The sequence below is a fragment of the Fonsecaea multimorphosa genome (genome assembly GCF_000836435.1).
Source record: "Fonsecaea multimorphosa CBS 102226 unplaced genomic scaffold supercont1.15, whole genome shotgun sequence".
Classification (NCBI taxonomy): Eukaryota; Fungi; Ascomycota; class Eurotiomycetes; order Chaetothyriales; family Herpotrichiellaceae; genus Fonsecaea; species Fonsecaea multimorphosa.
In genome coordinates, this window is record NW_015971649.1 from 567,776 (window position 1) to 588,886 (window position 21,111).

The window sequence follows — 21,111 nt, forward strand, 5'->3', positions numbered from 1 at the left end:
GTGCTTTTTGAAGGAACGTTGGTATTTTGCGTTGTTCATATGGAAGAGAAAAGAAGGAGAAGAGGAAGAGGACGAGGGATCGAGTTGGACGCGATATAAATTTTGTGTAGAAGCCATGCCCGAAATGGTTAGGCTTGAAACTAACTACTATCGGCCTAGCTGATTGCCAAGACTCACTAGTGCAAATGCGGGAAATGACGTTGGGCCATTGAAACTGCGGAATCCCATCCTTGACCACCGCCGTTACGAACGCAGCGCATGTGCTCCTGGTCCACTTGCTCGTACCCCATTATTTCAGACCACTTGCACGGCATTGCCCATGGCTTCTGACGTTCTGCTACAACTTGTACCTCTTTGATCTCTCCTGAGCGCAATGGCACGGGTGCCCTTCATCGGTAGGCTGTTTTGGTATGTGATCCCCCAGCCCCCCATTTCCATCCTCGAGTCTCTCCGTAACTGAGTGCTGTTGACCAGGAGGGAGTACCTGGCCCTGTTTGGATCTCTGATACTTGTTGCCCTCGAGGTCCTCGTTCGCATCATTACCCTGGGGCTTCCTCAACCCATCATTCGATTCTGCTACAACACTTCCAAGAACCTGTTCAACCGACTGTCTTCACAAAAGTCTCGACACGCCCGCTCCCAACGAAAGCACACGTACAGTTCTATCGCAACCTGCTCTGACTTCACGGAACTCTGCGCCTTCTTTGGATACTATGCCGAGGAACATGTTGTTCAGACGGGAGATGGATACTTGCTGGGTGTCCACAGGCTCCCCTTTCGCAAAGGAGAGGAGCATACAGGGATACAGGTCAATGCAGGGGCCGACTCAATCAGGAAACCCGTGGTCTACCTTCATCATGGCTTGCTCATGAACAGTGAGGTTTGGGTTTGCCTCACAGAAGAGGAACGATGTCTTCCATTTACGTTGGTACAACAAGGCTACGATGTTTGGCTGGGCAATAATCGGGGCAACAAATACAGCAAGAAATCCACGAGACATTCGCCTGCGTCCACAGGGTTTTGGAACTTCTCGATGGATGAGTTTGCCTTCCACGACATTCCCAATACAATCGACTATATTCTCAACACGACTTCACAACCTTCGCTCTCCTATATCGGCTTCAGTCAAGGCACCGCCCAAGCATTTGCTACACTCTCTATACATCCCCAATTGAACGAGAAGGTCAACCTCTTCATCGCCCTGGCCCCCGCCATGTCCCCTGCCGGTCTCAGCAACGGCATCGTGGATGCACTGGTCAAGACCAACCCTCACCTTTTGTTCCTCGCGTTTGGCCGCAAGTCGATCCTCTCTTCAGCCACCATGTGGCAATCCATCCTCTATCCGCCCATTTTCGTCCGCCTCATCGACATGTCTCTCTCCTTCCTTTTCGCTTGGTACGGTCGCAATATAAGCGTGCAGCAGAAACTTGCTGCGTATCCTCACCTCTACAGTTTCACAAGCACAAAATCCGTTGTGCATTGGTTCCAAATTATCCGTAATAAATCGTTCCAGATGTACGATGACGACAGCGCCCACAGATTCAGCATAGGCGCCAGCAATCGATATTACAAAGTCGCCAAATTCCCGACGAGAAATATCAAAACGCCCATTGTTTTGGTTTATGGGGGGAGTGACTCGTTGATCGATATCCGTGTTATGCTTAGGGAGTTGCCCCGACACACCATCGCGACCGAAATCCCTCACTTCGAACACCTCGATTTCCTCTGGGCACAGGAAGTGCACACATTGGTCTTCCCGCATGTGCTAGAAGCGCTCCGCTACTATGCCCAAGACGGCACAACCAATGGCGTTCCGAAGGCACTTGCGCTCTCCATGACCGACACCGCACAACTTCACCGCCGGGAGAATAGTAACAGCAGCGCCATGAACTGGTCCGAAGATGATTCTGCTGGCGGATATTCGGACTTTGACGGCGCGATCGATTCACCTCGCACGCCGAGAGTCAAGAGTCATGCTCAGCTGCAGAGAGAAAAACAATACTTGCACCCGTCGCTAGGCCCAAATCATTCGCCTTCTCATTCGCCCTTGCAGTATCAGTATCAGTATGCCTCGCCTATGCCGAACAGACCTGTGCACGGAAGCTCGATGTCGTGGATGGAAAACTACTACAAATTCCCCAAGAGGGAAGCACAGGCGATGACCGAGGGTGTAGGGACGAGTAGTGGTCTTAGAAATCATACTGAAGCAGAAGCAGATGCAGATCCGCAGGGAGAACAGCAAGAGAGCGAAAGCCAGCAAGGCCCGGAAGACCAGCACCAAGTGCATGATCAAAGTCCTATGGGCACGTCACAGCGGGGACGAGACGACGCTTCCCGAGACTCGGATTTTGGAGCAGCCCTTTCAACTTCCCGGGCACTGCCTCATGAGGGTGGCGACTCAACCAGCCCTGTTTCAACAATCCGCAATCGAGGTGGCGCGTTCAATGGCCCTCCTGTGACTCCAGCGCAACAAGGTCCCGAACCCGTTGCCACCGGCGACGAAGACAACGCGCCAGGAAACGCAAGCGCAAGCACAAGTGGCAGCGGCAACGGGAACGAAAACCGACGACGTTCGACTTCGGTCGCTGGAAGTGTGTCGAACGCGAGCGGGCGCACGACACCCGTGAGTCGAGGCACGCCGCCGAGTTTCACGGCCAAGGGCATCCGTGTGGGCAGTTCGAGACCGAGCGTTGGAGCGGCTATTCCTTGAACCCCCAGGGACTCAGAAGGAACACCAAAAAGGCGGCTGCGTGCGCTAAGGCGGAAGGAGAGATGCGGGAAAACAGGGAACATACACACCGGGCTCCCCTTCTCCCGCGTCGACTGCGGATTCTGCGCGAGCACAGGGGAACAATTGGGGGGAGCTATAGTATAGAACATTCTATAAAGACGGGGCGCGCGCGCTGGCGAAAAAATATAACTACCTAACGTTTCAATAACAAATGCAAAAGACACAAGCCGATTTGTTTTTGGGGCCGAGGATGGTTCTCGAGGCTCGCCTTTTTCCCGTCCTGCATGCGCTCTCTCCCTCTCCCTCTCCACCCCCCAAGAACCGCGCACCATGAGAACCGTCTCGCCGTGTCTTCCTCTTTCTTTTCCCCTGCAAAAAGCGCCTTGGTAGGTATGGTAGTACGAGGTAGATATGCGCCGTGCTCGGGGTCCAGTAGGTGTTCTTGTCCTTGTCCTTGTCCTTGTTCTTGATATCCACAAGTATCTTACTCGCTATACCTAGTTCCATGATTCTGCGTCTCTACCTACGGATGAGCTCTGTGCTCGGTCCTCAGTACAGAGTGTTTATTACCAGAAACAAGAGAGACATGGCACGGCGTCCAAATACTGCGGTGTATGTTTGACTAGGTAGTAATACTATTCGCAATAATACTTTGTACTTCCAAGGTACGTACTATAGGTACGTTTGTAGGTAGGTGTAGATAATCTGTGGGTTGATTCAGGGCTTCTTGTGACCGGTGCACATCAAACCTCCACCTAGGATTCTAACTGAGGTGTCACTCGTCTTTTTCCCGTGGTTCGTTTGAAGACCCTCGCTTCCGTTTTCCCAACGCTATCGTGAAGTCGTTTTCATTTGTCTTCCCAAGGAAAGAAACCCCAATAAACGCCGACAAATGCTCAAATGTCATGAGTATATCCCAAACACCCCACGCAATGCAACAGACCGGCCATGTGCCGCGTGTGGAACACTCGTCCTGGCGCGGACCCAGAGTCGTGATCGTCGCCCTCGTGATTCCCAACTTCAATTCATCAAACATGCAGTGACATGACATGACATGACATGACGTGCGCCCCCTCTCCATATGTATGGACCAAGGTATATGTATATACAAGGGCTTGCATCATTACAATTCTTACTTTGGTCCGTGGCCCCTTGATCCTCGACAAATGGGTCCACAAAAATAAGCAATCAAGAAAAAACAATCACCTCACATCACCAGTGCGGCAACAGCCACAACAGCGGCAATCATGGCAGCCATCGGTCGTGCGCTACCCTTGTCCAGGGAGCCGGAGTTCGTATCTCCCAGGGGAGTGCTCGAAGCGACAGTGCCCAACCTGGCTCCTCCAGTGCCAGCAGACACGTCCGTGACGGGGTTCTTAACCGGGGTCGCGTTGGGCACGGCTTTCTCCCCAGTTGTGATTTCCTGGACGTTGTCGCTCGTGGAGTTGAAGACTGTCTGCGCGAGAGAAATCTCATTGTTGGCCAAGTCATAGACCACGTAGGCACTCCTCAAAAAGGTATCTCCGAGGACTGCCATTGAGCCTTGAGCTGGGGCAATCCCAAATAAGCAAGCCTCCTCGCCGTTCTCGAAAGTGATGGGTTGGCCAAAATTATTTGTGCCTGCGTCGAGGAATAACTCATTGAACGGAACGCTAATGGTTTGACCGGAAAATGTGAAATCGATGGTGGCGGAAGAGGAGGATAGACTGCAGGGAGCGTATGCGGCCCCCACATCGGTTTGATAGACGGCCTGGACCTGGTTGTAGATGTCCTGGGTGATGTCGTTGGGCAGGTAGGTGAGGGTGGCGCCGGAGTCGAGGAGAACGGCAGCGGGTAAGGAGGAAGAAGAGGAGAGGTCGGTTCCGGAGCTTTTCAAGCCGGTGAGGGCAATGGCGAGTTGGAAATAGACCCCATTGCTGGGAATGATGGGTATGGTAGCGAGTTCTCCTTTGTACTTTTCGGTGTTGACGCCGCCAAAGAGGATCTCTCCTGTTGAAGCGTCCAGGTCATTGAGCCAGAGGCTGTACGCATTGGAGTTAATGTGGCCGGCTTTCACGAGGGCTTCGGGCAGGTTTGGATAGGGATCCATCCCTGCACGCTGGACCTGAACTTCGTTTGACATGTACCCAATGCCCAGCACACCTTGTTCAGAGGATGAGGACTCGCCAATGCCAAATTGGAAATCGGTCAAAGTAACACCGCCGAAATGCAAGGTGTCGGCCACGTAGTCGCCTGCAGCTCCCGTGCCGTCAACGTAGGAGATGTTAAACTGATCATTGACGAGTTTATAGGTAGACGAAGCTGAGGAATCGTAGGTGCCGCCTTCGCAGGCATCTTGGCCAGACTCGCAGAAGGCAGAGGTAGCCACGTTGACCCATAAATCCGAGCTGCCCGTGTCAATGTGAAGGCGTAGGGACTGGGCGGGTGTTCCTAGCGTGATGTTGGCATAGTAGAGGGATTGTTCATTGTCCAGGGATTGTTCGACCATTCCTTGCGTCTGTCGTTTTCTCATACGAGACCTTTCGTGGGCGAGGATATCGGGAACATGTCTTCGCTCAATGGGCAGGCCGATGGCTCGGGGCGGACTGGAGGACGAGCGAGGAGCGAGGTGGATAGCCGAGACTAGAGGGGCAGCCAACACAGCGGCCGCCACCACTGCAACACCGGTTTTCATTCTTGTTCTTCTCTCTGTCCTGGTCGGGAATTATTCTATTGCTTGCAGGAGGAGTGAGACAAAACCCCTTCGGCTTCCAGTCACGATTAAAAGAGTGTCTCTCTGAACCAAGATTCTAGGGACAAGTGGTTGGGGTAAAGGGACTGGAACAAGGCGTAGAGGCGTCGAGGGCTGGCGGATTAAGCGAGAGGTGACCCTAGTAGTGATAGAAGCGGGAGAGAACCACCTCACAAACAGGGATTAACTGAGAAGCGAGTGACGCAGTATGCAAAAAGCAAAAACAGTGAGGAACGATAGTGAATGAGTTACTCGTAAAGAAACAGAAAATTCAAGCGGCAAAACAAGAAGCGGGACAAACAGCATTAAAAGTAGTTGGTGGTAGAAGAGGCGAAGAGGGTGATGACGAGGATGGAGTGAGAGAGAGGCGAGTGAGCATGATGGCGCAGTTGCTCAGTTGCGCAGTTGCGTCGGACTGCGGAAAGGCACTTGACCGGGTAGTGAGGCCTGAAGCCTGAAGCCGGAGCTGATTGTTCAACAGTGGTAACGGTACTTCCCCATTATTGTGCCGTTGCGACACTTTCCACGAGGTTTGGATTTGCGCATTTGACTTTGGGGGCTCGCATGCTGAGAGCCTGAGAGGCACAGGCACAGGATGGGGTGGATGGAGGGGATGGTCCGCCCACTGCCGGTCAGTTGGAGGTGGAGTTACCGGCGAGCAGCACAAGCACTGGCAGGTTACGCGGCACCTGCCAAGGCCCTGGGGGCCACCGGTGCACCACCCCCAGTGCCAACGTCAGTGGCTGCAATAGGTAGCGAGATAGGCACCTAGGTGGATACTCGTACACCTGCCACCCACTGCCTACCGATCCACGCATTCACCATCAATGTGAATTGTCCTCAATCCTGCTGAGCTCTGGTAACATGACTTTTTTCAAAGGCCCCTCTCTAATCTTTCCTCACGCCCTCTTCTTCTCCTCGACCGTTAACAGTGCATGCAACCACAATCCACCTTACTCGGTTTTTGGAGGGGGCTGGTGAGGCTGTAGCGGCCCGTCGGGATTTTTGCTGCTAAAAATGGGGGGTGCCGCCACTAGATGCCACATCAGCCTCCGGCCACCCGCCCCTAAGGGTGCCTGGGTGGGTGCCTTTGGCCTCACCAGCCTGAGCAAATCCACTCCAAGCGATTGGGTCAACGGCCTTGGACCGTTTTCCTCGTGCCTGCCTATCATATCATACTCGGTAAAAGGTGCCTTAGTAGGTACGAGTACACCTCAGCCTCCCCAGCTTACTCGGTACAGATCGCGACTTCACAGATCACGCGTCCTGGTCACGACATACTCAAAACCCTCTCTTGATGTATGTACTCGTAGGCTTCTCAACCATGCATAATCCATATTGAAGGAAGATGGTGGGAGGAGGAAGAGGACGAGGCGTACGCTCAGAGGACGTACCCTCCACACCCAACATTCCCCCAGTGTCGGATGGGCCGCGTATCCTCCAGTTCGACACACCACCAGAGAATCTCTTTGGCTCTGTCCACCTCGCCGCCCAGTTCATGAGCTCGGGCCAGCGCAAACCATGCTTCTGAGTTGTCCCAACCCGACCCCAGTTTCGTCAGTGTCGACAGCAGTCCATATGCCCGGTCGCGGGCTGCCAATCTATTGAGGTTCTCTGGCGTCTTCTTAAGATCTTCTTCTCTGCCCGATGGAGTGCTCGACGCACCGAGAGGCGTGTTCGCGTTCGCCGTTGGACCATCCATCTCAAACCAGCCGTTGGTAGTCGGGCCCGTCGAGATTCGGCTCCATTCGCGCTTGTGCTTCGGCCGGCCTGATTCGTCCTGTTGTTGTTGTTGTTGTTGTGGCTGCTGTGCTTCTTCTACCCTTGGCTTGCCGTTGTCGATTCGCCGGGCCAGCTCCACTTTGCGTTCGTAGTAGTCCAGGAGCACATTACTCAATCCCACAATCCCTCCCGGGTGGTCGGCAAAGTACATCAGACACTGCTCGTAGTTTTCCACCGCTTCCCGGATTCCTTCAGAGGATACGGTGCCTTCTTTCTCTTCGCGAGCGCGGGCGATAGCCATCAGCAGTTCCGCTCGCTCACAGTACACGTCAGCCCAAAGCTCATCCGAGCTTTTTCCACCACCGCCCCATCCACCATCACTGAATGCCCGTGCTGAACTTTCCACACTGGCAACCATGCCCTCAATCTTCAAGGCCACTTTAGCCGCCTCGTCGCAAGCTTCCCGTGAGTCGTCAAACATCTGGCCTCTTCGGTATAGCGTCGCAATGATCAGCCATATTTTAACCAATATACTCAGAGCATGCCTCTGAGACGCCGTCCGCGGGAACCGAGGTATGGGGTCCGTTCGCAGTGTCCCCGGTCCCACGACTGGCAGTCGCACGTCCTGCTGAGGAGGTTGATCTTGGTGCTGCGCCGGTCGCGGCACCTTCTCATGCGTCGCGAGGTTGTGCGGTATCTCCTTTAGCGGCTGTTTGGCTCCTTCGCTCGCGTCGTGATCCGAAGACACAGGCACCTCTGGGACATCGGCGGATTGAATGGTTTCTAACCGGGTTCGCTGCTCGGGTTGAGCGGTCTCTGCCGTTGCCTCCGAGCTGGGGACTGTCTCCTGCGAAGTCTCAAATGACTGTGCGGTACTTGATGCGTGGCTCGGCTCTTTCCTCCCTCGACTCAGTGACCTCGAGCGCCTCGACCCCAGACCCTTCATGGGCAAAGGTGCCGAGGAATGACGCTTCCCTTCCTTCCCATGGTCATGGATATGGAATATTTTGTGTTTGTGCGGCGACGATTTGCCGTCTTCATTGGTGACCTGGATAGTCGGTGCTTGGGTCGTCTGAGTAGCCTGAGTCGCTTGCGTATTGGGTCGTACTTCTTCCGCTATTGAAGGAGCGATATTGATCGGCACTCCTTTGGACGACTCACTCGACCTTCCCAGTCTCTTTCGATGGAACAGCTTTCCTGGTAGACTCCTGACCGTGCCACCCGAGCTCTTGGGAGGTTGAATCGATCTTTTTCTGGACGTTTCTTCGCTGATGGCGATCACCCCATGTCGTCCAAACAGCCGGGAGTATAGTGCGAGCAAGTCGTTGCTGTTGTTAACCGCATGCTCTGGACCTTCCATAAGCTCCGTCAACGCCAGTTCAGTGATGCGAATCTCAATGATCTTTTGCAATTCGTCACACTCCATGTCGTCCACAAGCCCGACTTTCCGATACCCACTGGCCACTCTTCCACCAACCACCGAACCATTGGGGAAGTCGCCAAAGATGACCTCTGGAGGAGAAAATTGCTCAAATGCTGCCACACAGCTTTGGCCTGCCGTCTCAAAATTCTGCCGAGACGTGAGGAGGAGCGATAACAAGTGCCAGAATGGCAGTAACTGCCGCTGTATGCTGTAATTTTTGTCTTTCTCAAGCTTCTCTGCTTCTCTGGCTAGGGCTCTCTTCACAGTTGCAATCGCCTGGTCAATGTCTCGAGTCTGCGCGAGCAGCTGGCTTAGCGCATACAAGGCGGGCAGTTGCTTTTCAATCGGGAGATCTTGTGCTACCGCCTTCTGTAGACATTCGATGGCTGCAGTCTGCAGGTTGGTCCTCTCCTCACTGAAAGGTGTCCATCGAGCCCACTGTGCTTTTCCTATACCGATGGCCCGGTAGGCAGCTTCCAGCAATTCGGCGGACAGTTGGGAAGGGACCGACTTTTCCCCGTTGACCTCTCCGTTGACCTCTCCATTGCTTCTTGCTGCGAAGCCATTGGGAACGGAATCTGTAGATGACAGTTCAAGCTCTTCCAGGAGATCTTGGAGCTTGTCGCAAAGCTCATGCGCCTTTTCCGCTTCAACGTACCGGCCAAACGAGCACAGGCCTTCAATTCCTTCAGCGATGGTTCTCATGAAGACCTCATCACTGTCTCTGCCGGTCGCTGGAGTTTCAGACTTGGCATCTCCGGCCCGCGCTCGTTCCATTAGCTCAACGTAGGTGTCCAAAGCCTTGTAAGCCAAGCCGAAATCCGTCAAAGCTTTATGTACCTGGAATAATCGGCGAAGGATAAGTGTAGAGTGAAAAGACTTGGTGGCGGCTCGGTAAAGCATGTCGAGCACGTTTCTGCCAAATGAATTGCGACCACCTTCGCCCAAGTCCGACTCCGACCAGTTGGGACCGCAAAGAATCTGCCAGTTGCGAATGAATTCCTCTACCCACCCTTCTATGACCGCATTGGATTCCGTGGCCTTGGGAAATTGTACATTCCGCAAGAGCTCATTCTCATAAGACGTCTCCACCCGCCGTAGCTCGATCGCCAAATCGGAGTGTTCGATAGAGACGTGGTCCGCGATTCCTTGTCTGTTTTGCAGAATGCTGGACATGAACCTGTAGTAGGCTCTCCATATCTCGAGCTTCGACAAATGTCCGGGGCCATTGCCGTAAGTTGAAGCCAGCACCTCCTGGTTCTTAACCGCAAGTACAGCCCAATGACGGAATGCTTGGAGCCTGAAGGAGGCCGACTCGTGGCCAATGGCGGTTGTAGAGTCCGTGCTTGACAATCCTAGGCCCAACGCAACTCGCCCGAGTAGTTGTTGTGCCCAGTAAAGGAGCTGAGGGGTAGAAACGACCAGGCTCCTGTTCGCGTCTAGCCAAGGAAGCAGAGAGTCAAGCATTTCCTTCGCCTCTTTACCCTCACCAGCTTGTGTAAAGAGCATTCCTCTGATGTACACCGTCTTGACCACACAGATCTTTGTCCATAGCGAAGTGGCGTCCGCTGCGGTTCGTACAGGTTCGAATGTCAGGGCGGGGACTTGACGGTCTGTTTTATGTGCTCCTACCCAGCGTGCCCAAAGCAAACATGTCTGGCCTTGTACCACCTCTTCAAATGGATGCCCTGTTGCACGAAGTAGTTCTTCGAGAGAAGTAGCGTCAGCCTCTGGAAGAGGCTGGTTCGTGTTGGCAGTGCCCGGTCTGCGGGCGAATGTAGAAGCATAGTTGGCGACATCGTGTTCGAATTTTGCGACCCGTGTCAAGCCTGCCTTGAGGGTTAAGATTGAATTCTGTGGGCTTGTTGGGGCGGCGTACATTTTCGATCAGGGGCATGCTTGTTTACTTTTCTTATAAGCTCTGGAAATTCTTTCCAATTGCCGGCAACGCGCGCCGCGTCCAGCAGACCGATATAGCGCTGGGCTTTCTCATTGTGCGCCTGGAAAATATATCAGCAGCCATAGAGAGATGTGACAGGGATGCCTGGATGGTATACACTCATTCTGGGGAACGCGGAGATGTACTCGCGACTGTCAGCGTCCTATACTCGGGTCATGGTTGCAAGCACGTTGTAGCAGCTCCATTAGACGTGTCTCTGCTGCCGGCAGCCTGCCACAAATTGCAAACAGTGAGATGCGGTCGAAAGAAGCATTGGGGGATAGAATGATCGAGTAAGGTGTCACTGTCTTTGGCAGAGCAAGCAGGGCGACCCGTGCTCTGGCTGTCTGGGCATTTGGCTGCCGATGCGCGATGCGGTCATTGGGGGCCGCAAGGCGCAAAAAATCAAAAACCAACCAGTCGCTGCTTGCCTCGTAAAAAAAAATAATTCCGAGTCTCCAACACGTGTGTCCATCTCATCTTTTTATACACCAGAAATGTCTCTACACTTTGCATCAGGCCGACAAGTTCTCTGACGGCAGCAGGAGCAATGCAACATGATATCGCTCTACGGGCCATCACTACTCGGTTGAGTATAACACCAGTCGAAGACCTCCCTCGAATTTCCGGCTTCCTCGCAACTTCGCTGGCTCAATGTCCTGCCGAATTGCTTTCCTCAGACGGCAAAGGCAATAGTTCTTCGGTGGTCGCACACAAACTCAAGACTCGAATTACCTCCTTGCTGCAAGACAAATCTACTGGGAGCCGGCTTACCGCTGCCGTGCTCATCAAGGCAATTGTCGACAATGGCGGCTACAAGGTTCTCCCTAACTGGGAAGTCTGGGCTAGAGGCTTGCTCAGCTGCTTGGGAAAACCTGACCCTTTTGAAGTCAAAAGAGTCTATTTGGCTACTGTCTCTCGAATTTTCATCCTCTCCCAGGACCATCCGGTATTGTTGCGGGAGGTCACAACGCCGCTCCTCCCAGCCTTCATAACAACATGTCTTAGCCTTATCAAGCCAGTTAAAGCCCATGTTGACAGCAACCTCAACCCTATCCTCCAATCGGTCCTACAATGCTGGATCCAGCTGTTGCCACAACACGCAACCATCTTTCGGCCCTTCCTGGCACGTATCAAGCTGATTTGTCGGAGCTTTCTCGAAGATGCTCGGACTGCGACTTCAATCAGAGAGCTCGCGATTCAGCTTCTCTGCTCGTTATTGTCATGCGTACCGAAGAACGCAATGGCTCAGGAGTGGTCCCAGGCATTTTCCGACCTTATCAACAGTGCTCATCAGGCTGCCGACACATTGTTCAGGGCCGTAGTCGAGGAATACGAGTCCAACGACAAAACCCGTCCAAATGCAGGTGGAAAGCATGATTTTTCCAAGGAGCCGCACATTTCTAGCGCCGACGAGGTGGGATTGGGCCAGTGGATTGGTATGCACGACGGTAGCACCAGGCTTGCAACCTTCCTCGAATGGCTAGGATGTTTACTCTCCACACCCACGTCGCAAGCCATCACGGTCCCTCTGGGGTCTATGCTGGACCTCATATCTCGTATACTCCTTGTGACCGTACCTGGAAGCGGGGCAAGCACGGTGGATACACTAAAGTATAACAAGGAAGCAAGCCGAGAAGAGAGGGAAAGTCTTTGGATGAACTTGCCTCGCCTTCACGTGGCATGTCTTCGTATGTTGCAGAAACTGTGCGAAACTTTTGGACAGTCCTTTCTCCCGGCAATCGGAACCGTGGTCAACCACGTTATGGGCTCATTCATCACCATGTTAGGTGACGAGATGGTACGGCAAGAGGTCTATGCGACCTTCAGCTGTCTCTTGAGCAATTTGAATATCAACGATTGTGGGTTGCGCGAGACCACCTTCTCAACCTTACTTGAGCACTGTTGCAATGACCTGCGAAGGGGCATTCCGGGTTCCGATAATCAAAGCAACCTCAATCCTTCGAAAGATGGAATTTTGAGCGCTCAATCCACTTTGTCAATTGCTGGAGGTTCTGGCTGCTCGGAAAGACAGCCCGAAGTATTCCGAGCAGCTTGGAGATTGCTGCCAGAAATCTTTGTCCATTGCCCGACGTCCATGATATCTCGACAGGCAAGAACAGAAGCGGATAGACTGTCTGTGTTGCACGATCACCACGATGCCATGATGGCAAGTGTCATGCGTCCAATGCTAGGTAAAGATGGGAAGATGAGGACTGCCAGTTTGCTTCCGTTTCTTGCTAGATCTGCAGCAGATCGTCTCGACACTGAGGCTCTCTTAAGGCCTCGGATGCCTCTTGTCCAAGTTAGCGAGATTTCTGCGCAAGCGTCTCTGGATACTCAAGTCCATCATGATGACCACCAGGTGACAGACATGCTTGACGAGAACGGCGAAGCAGTGACTAACCCCGAGGACCCCGCTGAAGCCTTGGGGACCGACGCCGAACAACAGGTAACCAATAGTTTCGAAAACCAAGAGGGAGACGAAGCAATCCAGGCTTTGACGGCGAGGAAGCGAAAACTTGAGAGTGTTCAAGACGGTGATTTCCAAGCACGTGCTCCAACAGCATCCGAAGACGCCGAAATGATTGATTCGAGACTGTCTAAGGTGCCACGGATAGAAGATGGCAGCATTGAAGAGTCAGTATCGGAGGTTGATGTGATCGAAACACCAATGGCACAATCTTTAGTTGCCACAACTTCTGGGATAAATGAGCGGTTCTCCAGCTCAGGAGCCCAGCCTGCAGGCACAGTGTCCAATATGGTTTCCTCTGAGACCATTGGGAATGACAACAGTGACAGCAGTGACTTTGAGATTCCCACAATTGACCCAGGATTGGACACGGACGAGGAGGATCTATGAACAGGTCGGCCTTGAGCCAGCATGCAACATTAGCTGCCTAGTCTCCTGTTAATGTGAGCAGAGGGAGGTGTGCTTAAGCTGTCAATTCAATACCTAGGTAGTTATACTACTGATGCTGGAGCCAAATTGTACAAGTACTTGGTACTTGGTAATACTTGGTACTTGGTTGTCCTCAAACTACGCTCGCTTGTGGCATTCTAAATGAAATCGCGTGTCTGGGGCGACATCCGCACGCGTCATTTGATAAACAAAACTTTTGGGGGCGACGGCGAAACTCGCTTCAACGCGTTTCTTGCAACTCTCAAAGGAATAATTTCATGCTCCACTGCTTGCGTTGAACATGCTTGTCATTTGCCATTTGGTCTAAAGCTTCTTGAAAGTTTGCCCCAAGACTAGAACACTTTCCCTGCTTTTCTGGGTGGCAGTTTATTGAGGACTGCGGGCGACCTCGTTGGTTGGTTCGCGCCTCCTGAGAATCTCTCCACTCACCATCAACCATCATGCCCAAACGAAAATTGCCGTGGCAATCAACGCCAGAGATAGTTGATCTCACCGGAGATGACAATAACTTTGTGAATCATTCTCGCTCCAAAGTTCCAAAAAAGACGTCGTCCTCCAGCTCTTCGCAGGGACGTGCCACCCTTCCAACGCCACCGTCTTCAAGTCAGCCTGGATCTTCCTCACATCGCCCGAACCAAAGCTACAAAGACTACACGCCGAGTTTCAGCCAACTTAGCCAACAATCCAACGGCAATGCCGCACGCAATAGATGGCCGGGCTCTACCCAGGAACAGGAGGCAGATATTGCCAGAGAGATTGATCTCACCGAGGATTTTGACGACGACGTCTATGAGAATTTCCAGCTCTATGGCATCCTCAACACGAAAATCGTCGGCTGTCGATTCTATGATGGCCAGGCCACGGTGGGAGAGTACGTCAGGGTCAAGCGCGAACCTCGCAATCAGTACGACAGCAATGCAATCCGCATCGACAATGTCCTGCGTGATCAAATTGGCCACATCGGAAGGAACGTCGCTGCGAAACTGGCACCGTTGATGGATTCTGGCTCACTCCTAGTCGAAGGCGCTTTGACAGGCCCCAAAACCTACTACGACTGTCCAATCGGCCTCAAATTGTTTGGCACAAGCGATCCCGTTGCGGGTGCAGCTCTGGCACGTCAGATGCAGGATCTGAATCTGCCAGTCACAGAGTACAACCGGTCGGAAAGAGAACGCAAGAAGCGTTTACAGGAATTCGAGAAGCAGCAGAAAGCAAGACAAAAGGCCGCCGCCGCAATGCGGAAGCAAGGCATGACGGTCTTTGACAATGAAGGGCCGAACAGATATAGCAACCTGACCCCGCCCGCAGGAATGGGAACACAGACAGAACCAAGCATGGATCAACTTCTCAGTGGGACTGCCGTGTTCAACCCCCGTGATGTACAGAACGTGGTCAACAAGCTTGCAGCAGGAGAAGAGGTGCTTTCGAAGATGTCGATGGCAGATCAACCTAACGAGCTTGCTACAGTGCTACTGCCATACCAGAGACAAGGCCTCCAATGGATGCTGGATCATGAATCTCCCGCGTTGCCCAAGACTGCTGATGATGTGGTTCAGATGTGGAAGAAGACAGGAAAATGGTACACCAATATTGCAACTAACTTCTCCTCCAGCAAAGCCCCGGATCTTGCCAGTGGAGGGCTTCTTGCAGATGATATGGGCTTGGGTAAGCCGTTCGCCTTCAACATGATCACAAAGCTGGTTGGCTAACTCCCGCTTTTAGGCAAGACTATCCAAATCATCTCGCTCGTTATGGCCGATCCGCACAAGAATGGGGCCCCGACTCTTATCATCGCGCCACTCTCAGTGATGAGCAACTGGAGCACGCAGGCCGCGTTGCACGTCAAGAAGAAGTATGCGCCACGAGTTTTGACCTACCACGGCTCTGGAAACAAAGAATTGTCGCCAGCACAATTGAAAGAGTACGATATCGTCATCACAACATATCAAACCATGACCCAAGAGCTCTTCCCATTCGGCAAGACCGAAGCTCAGCCAACACCAGCATCGAAAGGCCTGTTCTCGGTGACTTGGCGGCGTATCGTCTTAGATGAAGGCCACCAGATCCGGAACCCCAAGGCCAAAATGTCACAGGCAGCATGTACCCTTCGGGCGGAATCTCGCTGGATTCTCACCGGAACTCCTATTGTCAACAGCCTGAAGGACTTGTACTCACATGTCAAGTTCCTTCGTTTGCCCGGTGGGCTGACAGAGTTTGAGGTCTTCAATTCGACCCTGATACGGCCGCTCAAGAATGGCGACCACGGGGCGCGCCTGCTTCTCCAGGCCCTTATGTCGACCCTAAGTTTGCGACGAATGAAAGACATGAAGTTCATCGATCTCAAGCTTCCCAACATCACTTTCCACAAATATCCTGTGAAGTTTCTACCCCATGAGCAGGAACGCTACGACGCGTTCAAGCAAGAGGCGAAAGGTTTGGTCGAAGCCGCAAAGGCCAAGAAAGGAGATTATTCCATGACGCACCTGCTGGAAGTCCTCCTGAGGCTGCGCCAGACGTGCAATCACTGGAAGATGTGCGGAGATGAGAGAGTGAGAAATTTGCTGGAGTTGGTTGAGTCGAATGAGGTCGTAGACGTGACGAATTCGGCGAATCGCAAAACTCTACAGGATTTGTTGCAGATCCAGATTGACTCACAGGAGGATTGCTGCGTCTGTCTGGATTCTTTGAAAAATCCTGTCATCACAGCTTGCGCACACAGCTTTTGCCGGGCATGCATCGAGAGGGTGATCGATACTCAGCATAAATGCCCCATGTGTCGTGCACCTCTCCAAAACATCGAGCAACTGGTCGAACCGGCAGCTGGGATTGGCGAAGGCGACGAGGTAGACCTTGATATTGATCCCGAGACCACCAGCACCAAGATCGAGGCTCTCGTCAAGGTGCTCAGAGCATCTGAAGCTGATCCACACGTCAAGACGGTGGTGTTTTCGCAATGGACTTCATTCCTCGACTTGGTCGAGGCTCAACTCGTCCGCCACGGACTGCAGTTCACGCGTCTCGACGGTAAAATGAATTCGACGAAACGTGACACGGCCATTGAATCACTAAACACCGACCCGTCATGCAAAATCATGTTGGCATCGCTCTCTGTTTGCTCGGTCGGTTTGAACCTTGTGGCCGCCAATCAGGTCATTCTGGCGGACTCGTGGTGGGCGCCGGCCATTGAAGACCAAGCCGTTGACCGAGTCCACCGCTTAGGTCAAACTCGAGACTGCAAGGTCGTCCGCTTGGTGGTCGAAGGGACGATCGAGGATGAAGTGCTTGAGATTCAGGCGAGAAAACGGAAGTTGGCCAGCGAAGCATTTGGGGAGAAAGATGGGGGCAGAAAGAGAGAGGAGAGACGAGCAAGGACATTGAGGGATATCGAGAGATTGCTGGCCTAGGCCAGCGCAACAGGAATCTGGATGGCGTTTTGTGCTAGCAGATCTTGTCACGGAGAAAATGGAAAAATCATAATAACCTGAGGATAGATATTCTGTTCAATTGCCTGTGAAGAGGACTGGCGGAGCTGGATTCAGGCTTGTATGAATAATTGGGCTTCAGATCTGTGTACGTAGTCGTAGATAATACAACATCGTGTACCTATTAAGAATCCCTAGAGGTGTTTCGATGTCCTGTGACTCGTAAGAGATTCCAGGTTCTTTAGTATTGCATATAACACCGGACTTCAGCTCACATCATGTCAACGGCGCCGTCCATCCGTAATTTTCCTTCTTGGTATCTTCTGCATGAGCATGATTCAGCGATACAGTCATCGACTCATTGTGACTATTGTCTTTCCTCAAGCCACGAACGCGTCCGTGAGCCCGATGTCAGAAAAAAACAGCACGATAAGAAAATATGGTGTGATGTGGAAAAAAGCTGTGGGCGCCATAGCAACCGGACAAAGAAGCAGGCGTGGTGGACATAGCTTAAGCCACAGCGAGTCAGCGACCAGGAACCCCCAGCCTTGACGCCGTGGGGGGTCACTTTAGGCTTCCCAAACCCGGCTCAGCATCCACCGAAGCTCGCCTAGAGAGCCTAAACCAGCCCGTAGCTCGGCCCTTCGAAGGAGATTGCGCTTGACGGGAGGAGTCGCGTTTGCCTATCACCACCGTACGACTGCTGGTAATCCACGCCTCTGCAACGTGCTCGAGCACATGTTTTTACTCTGATTGTTTTTGCCCCCACTCCTGTCCCAATGTCCTCTGCGATTCTTACCGGAACAAAATGTCTGCTTGGCGTATATACACCGCAACGAGGACCAGATCGCAGGGAAATGATAATGACTTGCAGATGAGCGCAACCGAGGTTGATCTAGTATTGTTTCTGGGGGAAGCATCTGACTCTTTGCATCACTGCGCAGGAGCAAAAGACGTCACCCCCAGACTCGCCGCAGAAGGACGTTCCTGTTTGGTCTGTTCTAGGTGGCACCGGTCGCCCAGTGGCACAGGTGGCAGGGCACAGCTCCAAAGGCGACCCACTAAGATCAAGGCCCGTGGGAGCTCCCGCCAATAATTGATCCAGCTGGTTCAGCGCCCTTGGGAATCTTGCCCAGCGAGCCCAGGTGCTTATATCCGGTGCGGGGGACCAAACAACCCACTGGGCCACTGCACCACCTCCTCGCCCTGCGTCCACCGAGCAGCCACTCACAACTTCGCCAGCTCCTGCACGTCGCAGGTTTCCAATCTGCATCGCAAAAAAAGTGGTGATCATCTCTGTCGGTCACCACCCTCGGGGCCCTGCGGTGGCTAATTCCCATTCTGCCAGTTCGAGTTACATGACTTTGGGAATTCTTCTGTTCTTTCTACCACCTCAACAACCTCGTCCATCGGTCGGTGGCAGTCTCTCCTTCAGTTCCTCACCTCCCTCGCCATCATGGCACCCATTCGTGCGGCTGTCTTTGCGACGGTGAGAGCTCCCTCCCTCCAGAACTAACCGCGCTGTTTCCCCGCATCATTGTTTTTTTGGTTACGTGCTCCATCACTGACGCAAAGGTGCCCAGCTGCTCATGAACGATGCCTACCTACCAGGTATGTCGAGAAGGATCCGTCCCTTTCAAGATACTCTCAAGCTCATATGTCTATAGGCGCCATGGTCCTGGGCCATTCCTTGAAAGATAAAGGTGCCAAAGCTCCCTTGGTGGCTTTTATTCTGGTAGACAGATTGTCCTCCGATACCATCACTGAGCTTCGGGTACTCTTTCTCTGCTTCAACCTTTCCCAGTATCAGCACTAATATCCCTAGACCGTCTACGATGAAATCGTACCTATCCAGGAGATCAAAAACAAAAATCCTGCGAACCTCTACCTCATGAATCGAGCCGATTTAATATCCACCTTCACAAAGATCGAGTTGTGGCGGCAAACTCAGTTCAAGAGGATAGTGTACTTGGACGCCGACATGGTGGTGATCAGAGCTCCGAACGAGCTTCTCACTCTGGACACAAACTTTGCTGCAGTACCGGATATCGGCTGGCCCGATTTGTTCAACAGTGGTATGATGGTGCTGAATCCCAACATGGCTGATTACTACTCTCTTTATGCATTGGCGCAAAGGGGGATCAGTTTCGATGGAGCTGATCAAGGTCTCCTCAACATGCACTTTCGCGAGTGGGAGAGATTGAGTTTTGTGTACAATTGCACACCAAGCGGCCATTATCAATATATCCCTGCCTACCGACACTTCTCCAGCAGTATTGCTGCGGTGCACTTCATCGGCAAAGACAAGCCGTGGACGTTGGGTAGAGACAACAAGCTTAATACAGGCGTCTACGGTGAGCTATTGGGGATGTGGTGGTCTGTATACGACAGGCATTATCGGCCAAAGGTACGCGACTTTTCGAGGAGACCGGATAGGCCAGGACTGACTTCTCCAGACGGCCACTTACTACGACGCCCAAACTTTTGATTCTTCCAAAAAGGTCCAAGACTACGTGCGTGGAGAGGAACCTTTGTATGTGGTAGGCTATTCAAGCGGCCAGTCAGGACCGGGCCCGATTCCGCAGCCTCAGCACGAATACCACCATCCTTCAGAGCAACATCACCAGCATCCCCATCATCACGGACACCAGCAGGGGCAACAGCACCACCACGAACAGCATCAGCAGGAACAGCATAACCAGCACCACCATCCTGCGGCGTCCGAGCATACTGGGCAAATCCCCTTACCTCCAGAGATTCAGCTATCTCATTCTCAATCGGGTCAAACAACCTCTGTTGAGTTGCCGTTGGGCGACGCTCCTACTCCCAAAGCCCCATCCGACTTTCATCCCGTTCCCACCGTCGAGCAGAGGCGATTCTCAGCACCCCATGCTGAATGGGATCCCGCACGGTAGGCCATTCTTTGTGAAATGTGGATGAGTTGCTTATCGTAAACAGAGAGCCTCCACCTGCGCACTCGAAACCAGAAGCTGCCAACTTTCCAACCACCATCTACGACATGTCAAGCGAAACCGCGCTCTTCCAACCACCTGCACACTACCCGGAAGCGCCAAAGGATATGTGGTACCAGGTACCCGAAAAGGTCCCCGAGCCCGAGAAACCGAAACCGATCTTCCCCTGGGAAACCAGAGCACCGAAACCGACACGAGTATTCCCTCAACCGAGGCAGCCTAGTCCACCCCCTGCTGCGCCGGAACCAGCACCTGTCGTCCCGGAGGAAGTGACAACTCCTTCAGTAACGACTGACGCCACTGGAGCGACGGAAGAAAGCGTACTCACACCACCTGCAGCACCAGTTGACCTTTGGGCGTCGTTCCAGCAAAGGACTAATGCATGGGATGACATGCCTGAAATAGAGCGCTACGTGCAATCCATCAGTCAACCTCGAAAAGGCAAAATACAAGTCCTGTATAACACTCTTGGACAGCGCTCCCCTCAAAATACCAGCGGCGCGACCACCCCCACAGCGAGAGAGCGACGACGCCCGAGCATCAAACTGACTGACTTTCCCACCAAGGACGAGCGCCCGAGCTTACCCGTGACCCCCGCGCCGATACGACGACCTACGTTTTGGGGTGACGAAAAGGAGGAAGAAGGGAGCTTGCCGACCGCAGAAGGAGTACCAAAACAAGAAGAATGGGTGCGTCGATTCTCCCACTACCCTCAACCTGAGTTTCCTGCTTCTCATCCCCCATCGCATGATGCGCGTCGTGTTTTGCATTGGAGATGCCAATATTGTGGGAAACAGAACCCTATCACAAAGTTAGAACAGTTGCAGTTGATGCAGAGTGAGGCGTTGTTGTCGCCCACGGGGACTCGAGAATTGGGACAGTTGGCAGAGCCCCCTACAAGAAAGATGCCAGAGAGCTCGACTAAGGAAGAGGTGGAGAAGGCGGTAATCTCACATATATCACCTACAAAGGTGCCAAAGGCACCCAAACCTATCTTGAAGCCCCCTCACTTTGAATTGGGTCAGGATATTGTGGGGCCAGAGGAAACCCCAACAAGAGGTGGTCAACAGGATGAAGATTCGTCTGAAGTTGTGCAAGCAGCCCAAGCGAAAGAGGAATCGGTTGACCCATTGTCCAGGCCAGATGCTGATGAAGAGGGGGCGCCTCCGGAGCGCGAAGCAAGAGGTGTTGTGGCCCCCACGACAGCATGAAGATGGAAACAAACAAACTAGGATGAGTGATGAGGAG

The 21,111-nt window shown here is 52.9% G+C and overlaps 6 protein-coding genes across 6 annotated transcripts; 4 read left to right on the top strand and 2 right to left on the bottom strand.

The window, feature by feature from the left end:
• Positions 1-373: 373 nt before the first annotated feature.
• On the top strand, positions 374-2,710 carry Z520_07566 (uncharacterized protein; the record flags this gene model as incomplete). The annotated part of the gene is made up of 2 exons (XM_016778063.1): positions 374-408; positions 475-2,710. The coding sequence occupies 2 exons, from the start codon at positions 374-376 to the stop codon at positions 2,708-2,710; spliced, it is 2,271 nt and encodes a 756-aa protein (XP_016630969.1).
• A 1,228-nt stretch (positions 2,711-3,938) lies between these two features.
• Z520_07567 (uncharacterized protein) lies at positions 3,939-5,405 on the bottom strand (the record flags this gene model as incomplete). The annotated part of the gene is made up of 1 exon (XM_016778064.1): positions 3,939-5,405. One exon carries the CDS (start codon positions 5,403-5,405, stop codon positions 3,939-3,941), a length of 1,467 nt encoding a protein of 488 aa, XP_016630970.1.
• A 1,438-nt stretch (positions 5,406-6,843) lies between these two features.
• On the bottom strand, positions 6,844-10,488 carry Z520_07568 (uncharacterized protein; the record flags this gene model as incomplete). Its single annotated transcript, XM_016778065.1, has 1 exon — positions 6,844-10,488. The coding sequence occupies one exon, from the start codon at positions 10,486-10,488 to the stop codon at positions 6,844-6,846; it is 3,645 nt and encodes a 1,214-aa protein (XP_016630971.1).
• Positions 10,489-11,096: 608 nt separating this feature from the next.
• On the top strand, positions 11,097-13,409 carry Z520_07569 (uncharacterized protein; the record flags this gene model as incomplete). The annotated part of the gene is made up of 1 exon (XM_016778066.1): positions 11,097-13,409. One exon carries the CDS (start codon positions 11,097-11,099, stop codon positions 13,407-13,409), a length of 2,313 nt encoding a protein of 770 aa, XP_016630972.1.
• Positions 13,410-13,909: 500 nt separating this feature from the next.
• Positions 13,910-16,873, top strand: Z520_07570 (uncharacterized protein; the record flags this gene model as incomplete). Its single annotated transcript, XM_016778067.1, has 2 exons — positions 13,910-15,134; positions 15,192-16,873. The coding sequence occupies 2 exons, from the start codon at positions 13,910-13,912 to the stop codon at positions 16,871-16,873; spliced, it is 2,907 nt and encodes a 968-aa protein (XP_016630973.1).
• A 1,474-nt stretch (positions 16,874-18,347) lies between these two features.
• Z520_07571 (uncharacterized protein) lies at positions 18,348-21,074 on the top strand (the record flags this gene model as incomplete). Its single annotated transcript, XM_016778068.1, has 6 exons — positions 18,348-18,380; positions 18,475-18,502; positions 18,559-18,665; positions 18,717-19,298; positions 19,348-19,802; positions 19,850-21,074. The coding sequence occupies 6 exons, from the start codon at positions 18,348-18,350 to the stop codon at positions 21,072-21,074; spliced, it is 2,430 nt and encodes an 809-aa protein (XP_016630974.1).
• Positions 21,075-21,111: the final 37 nt, after the last annotated feature.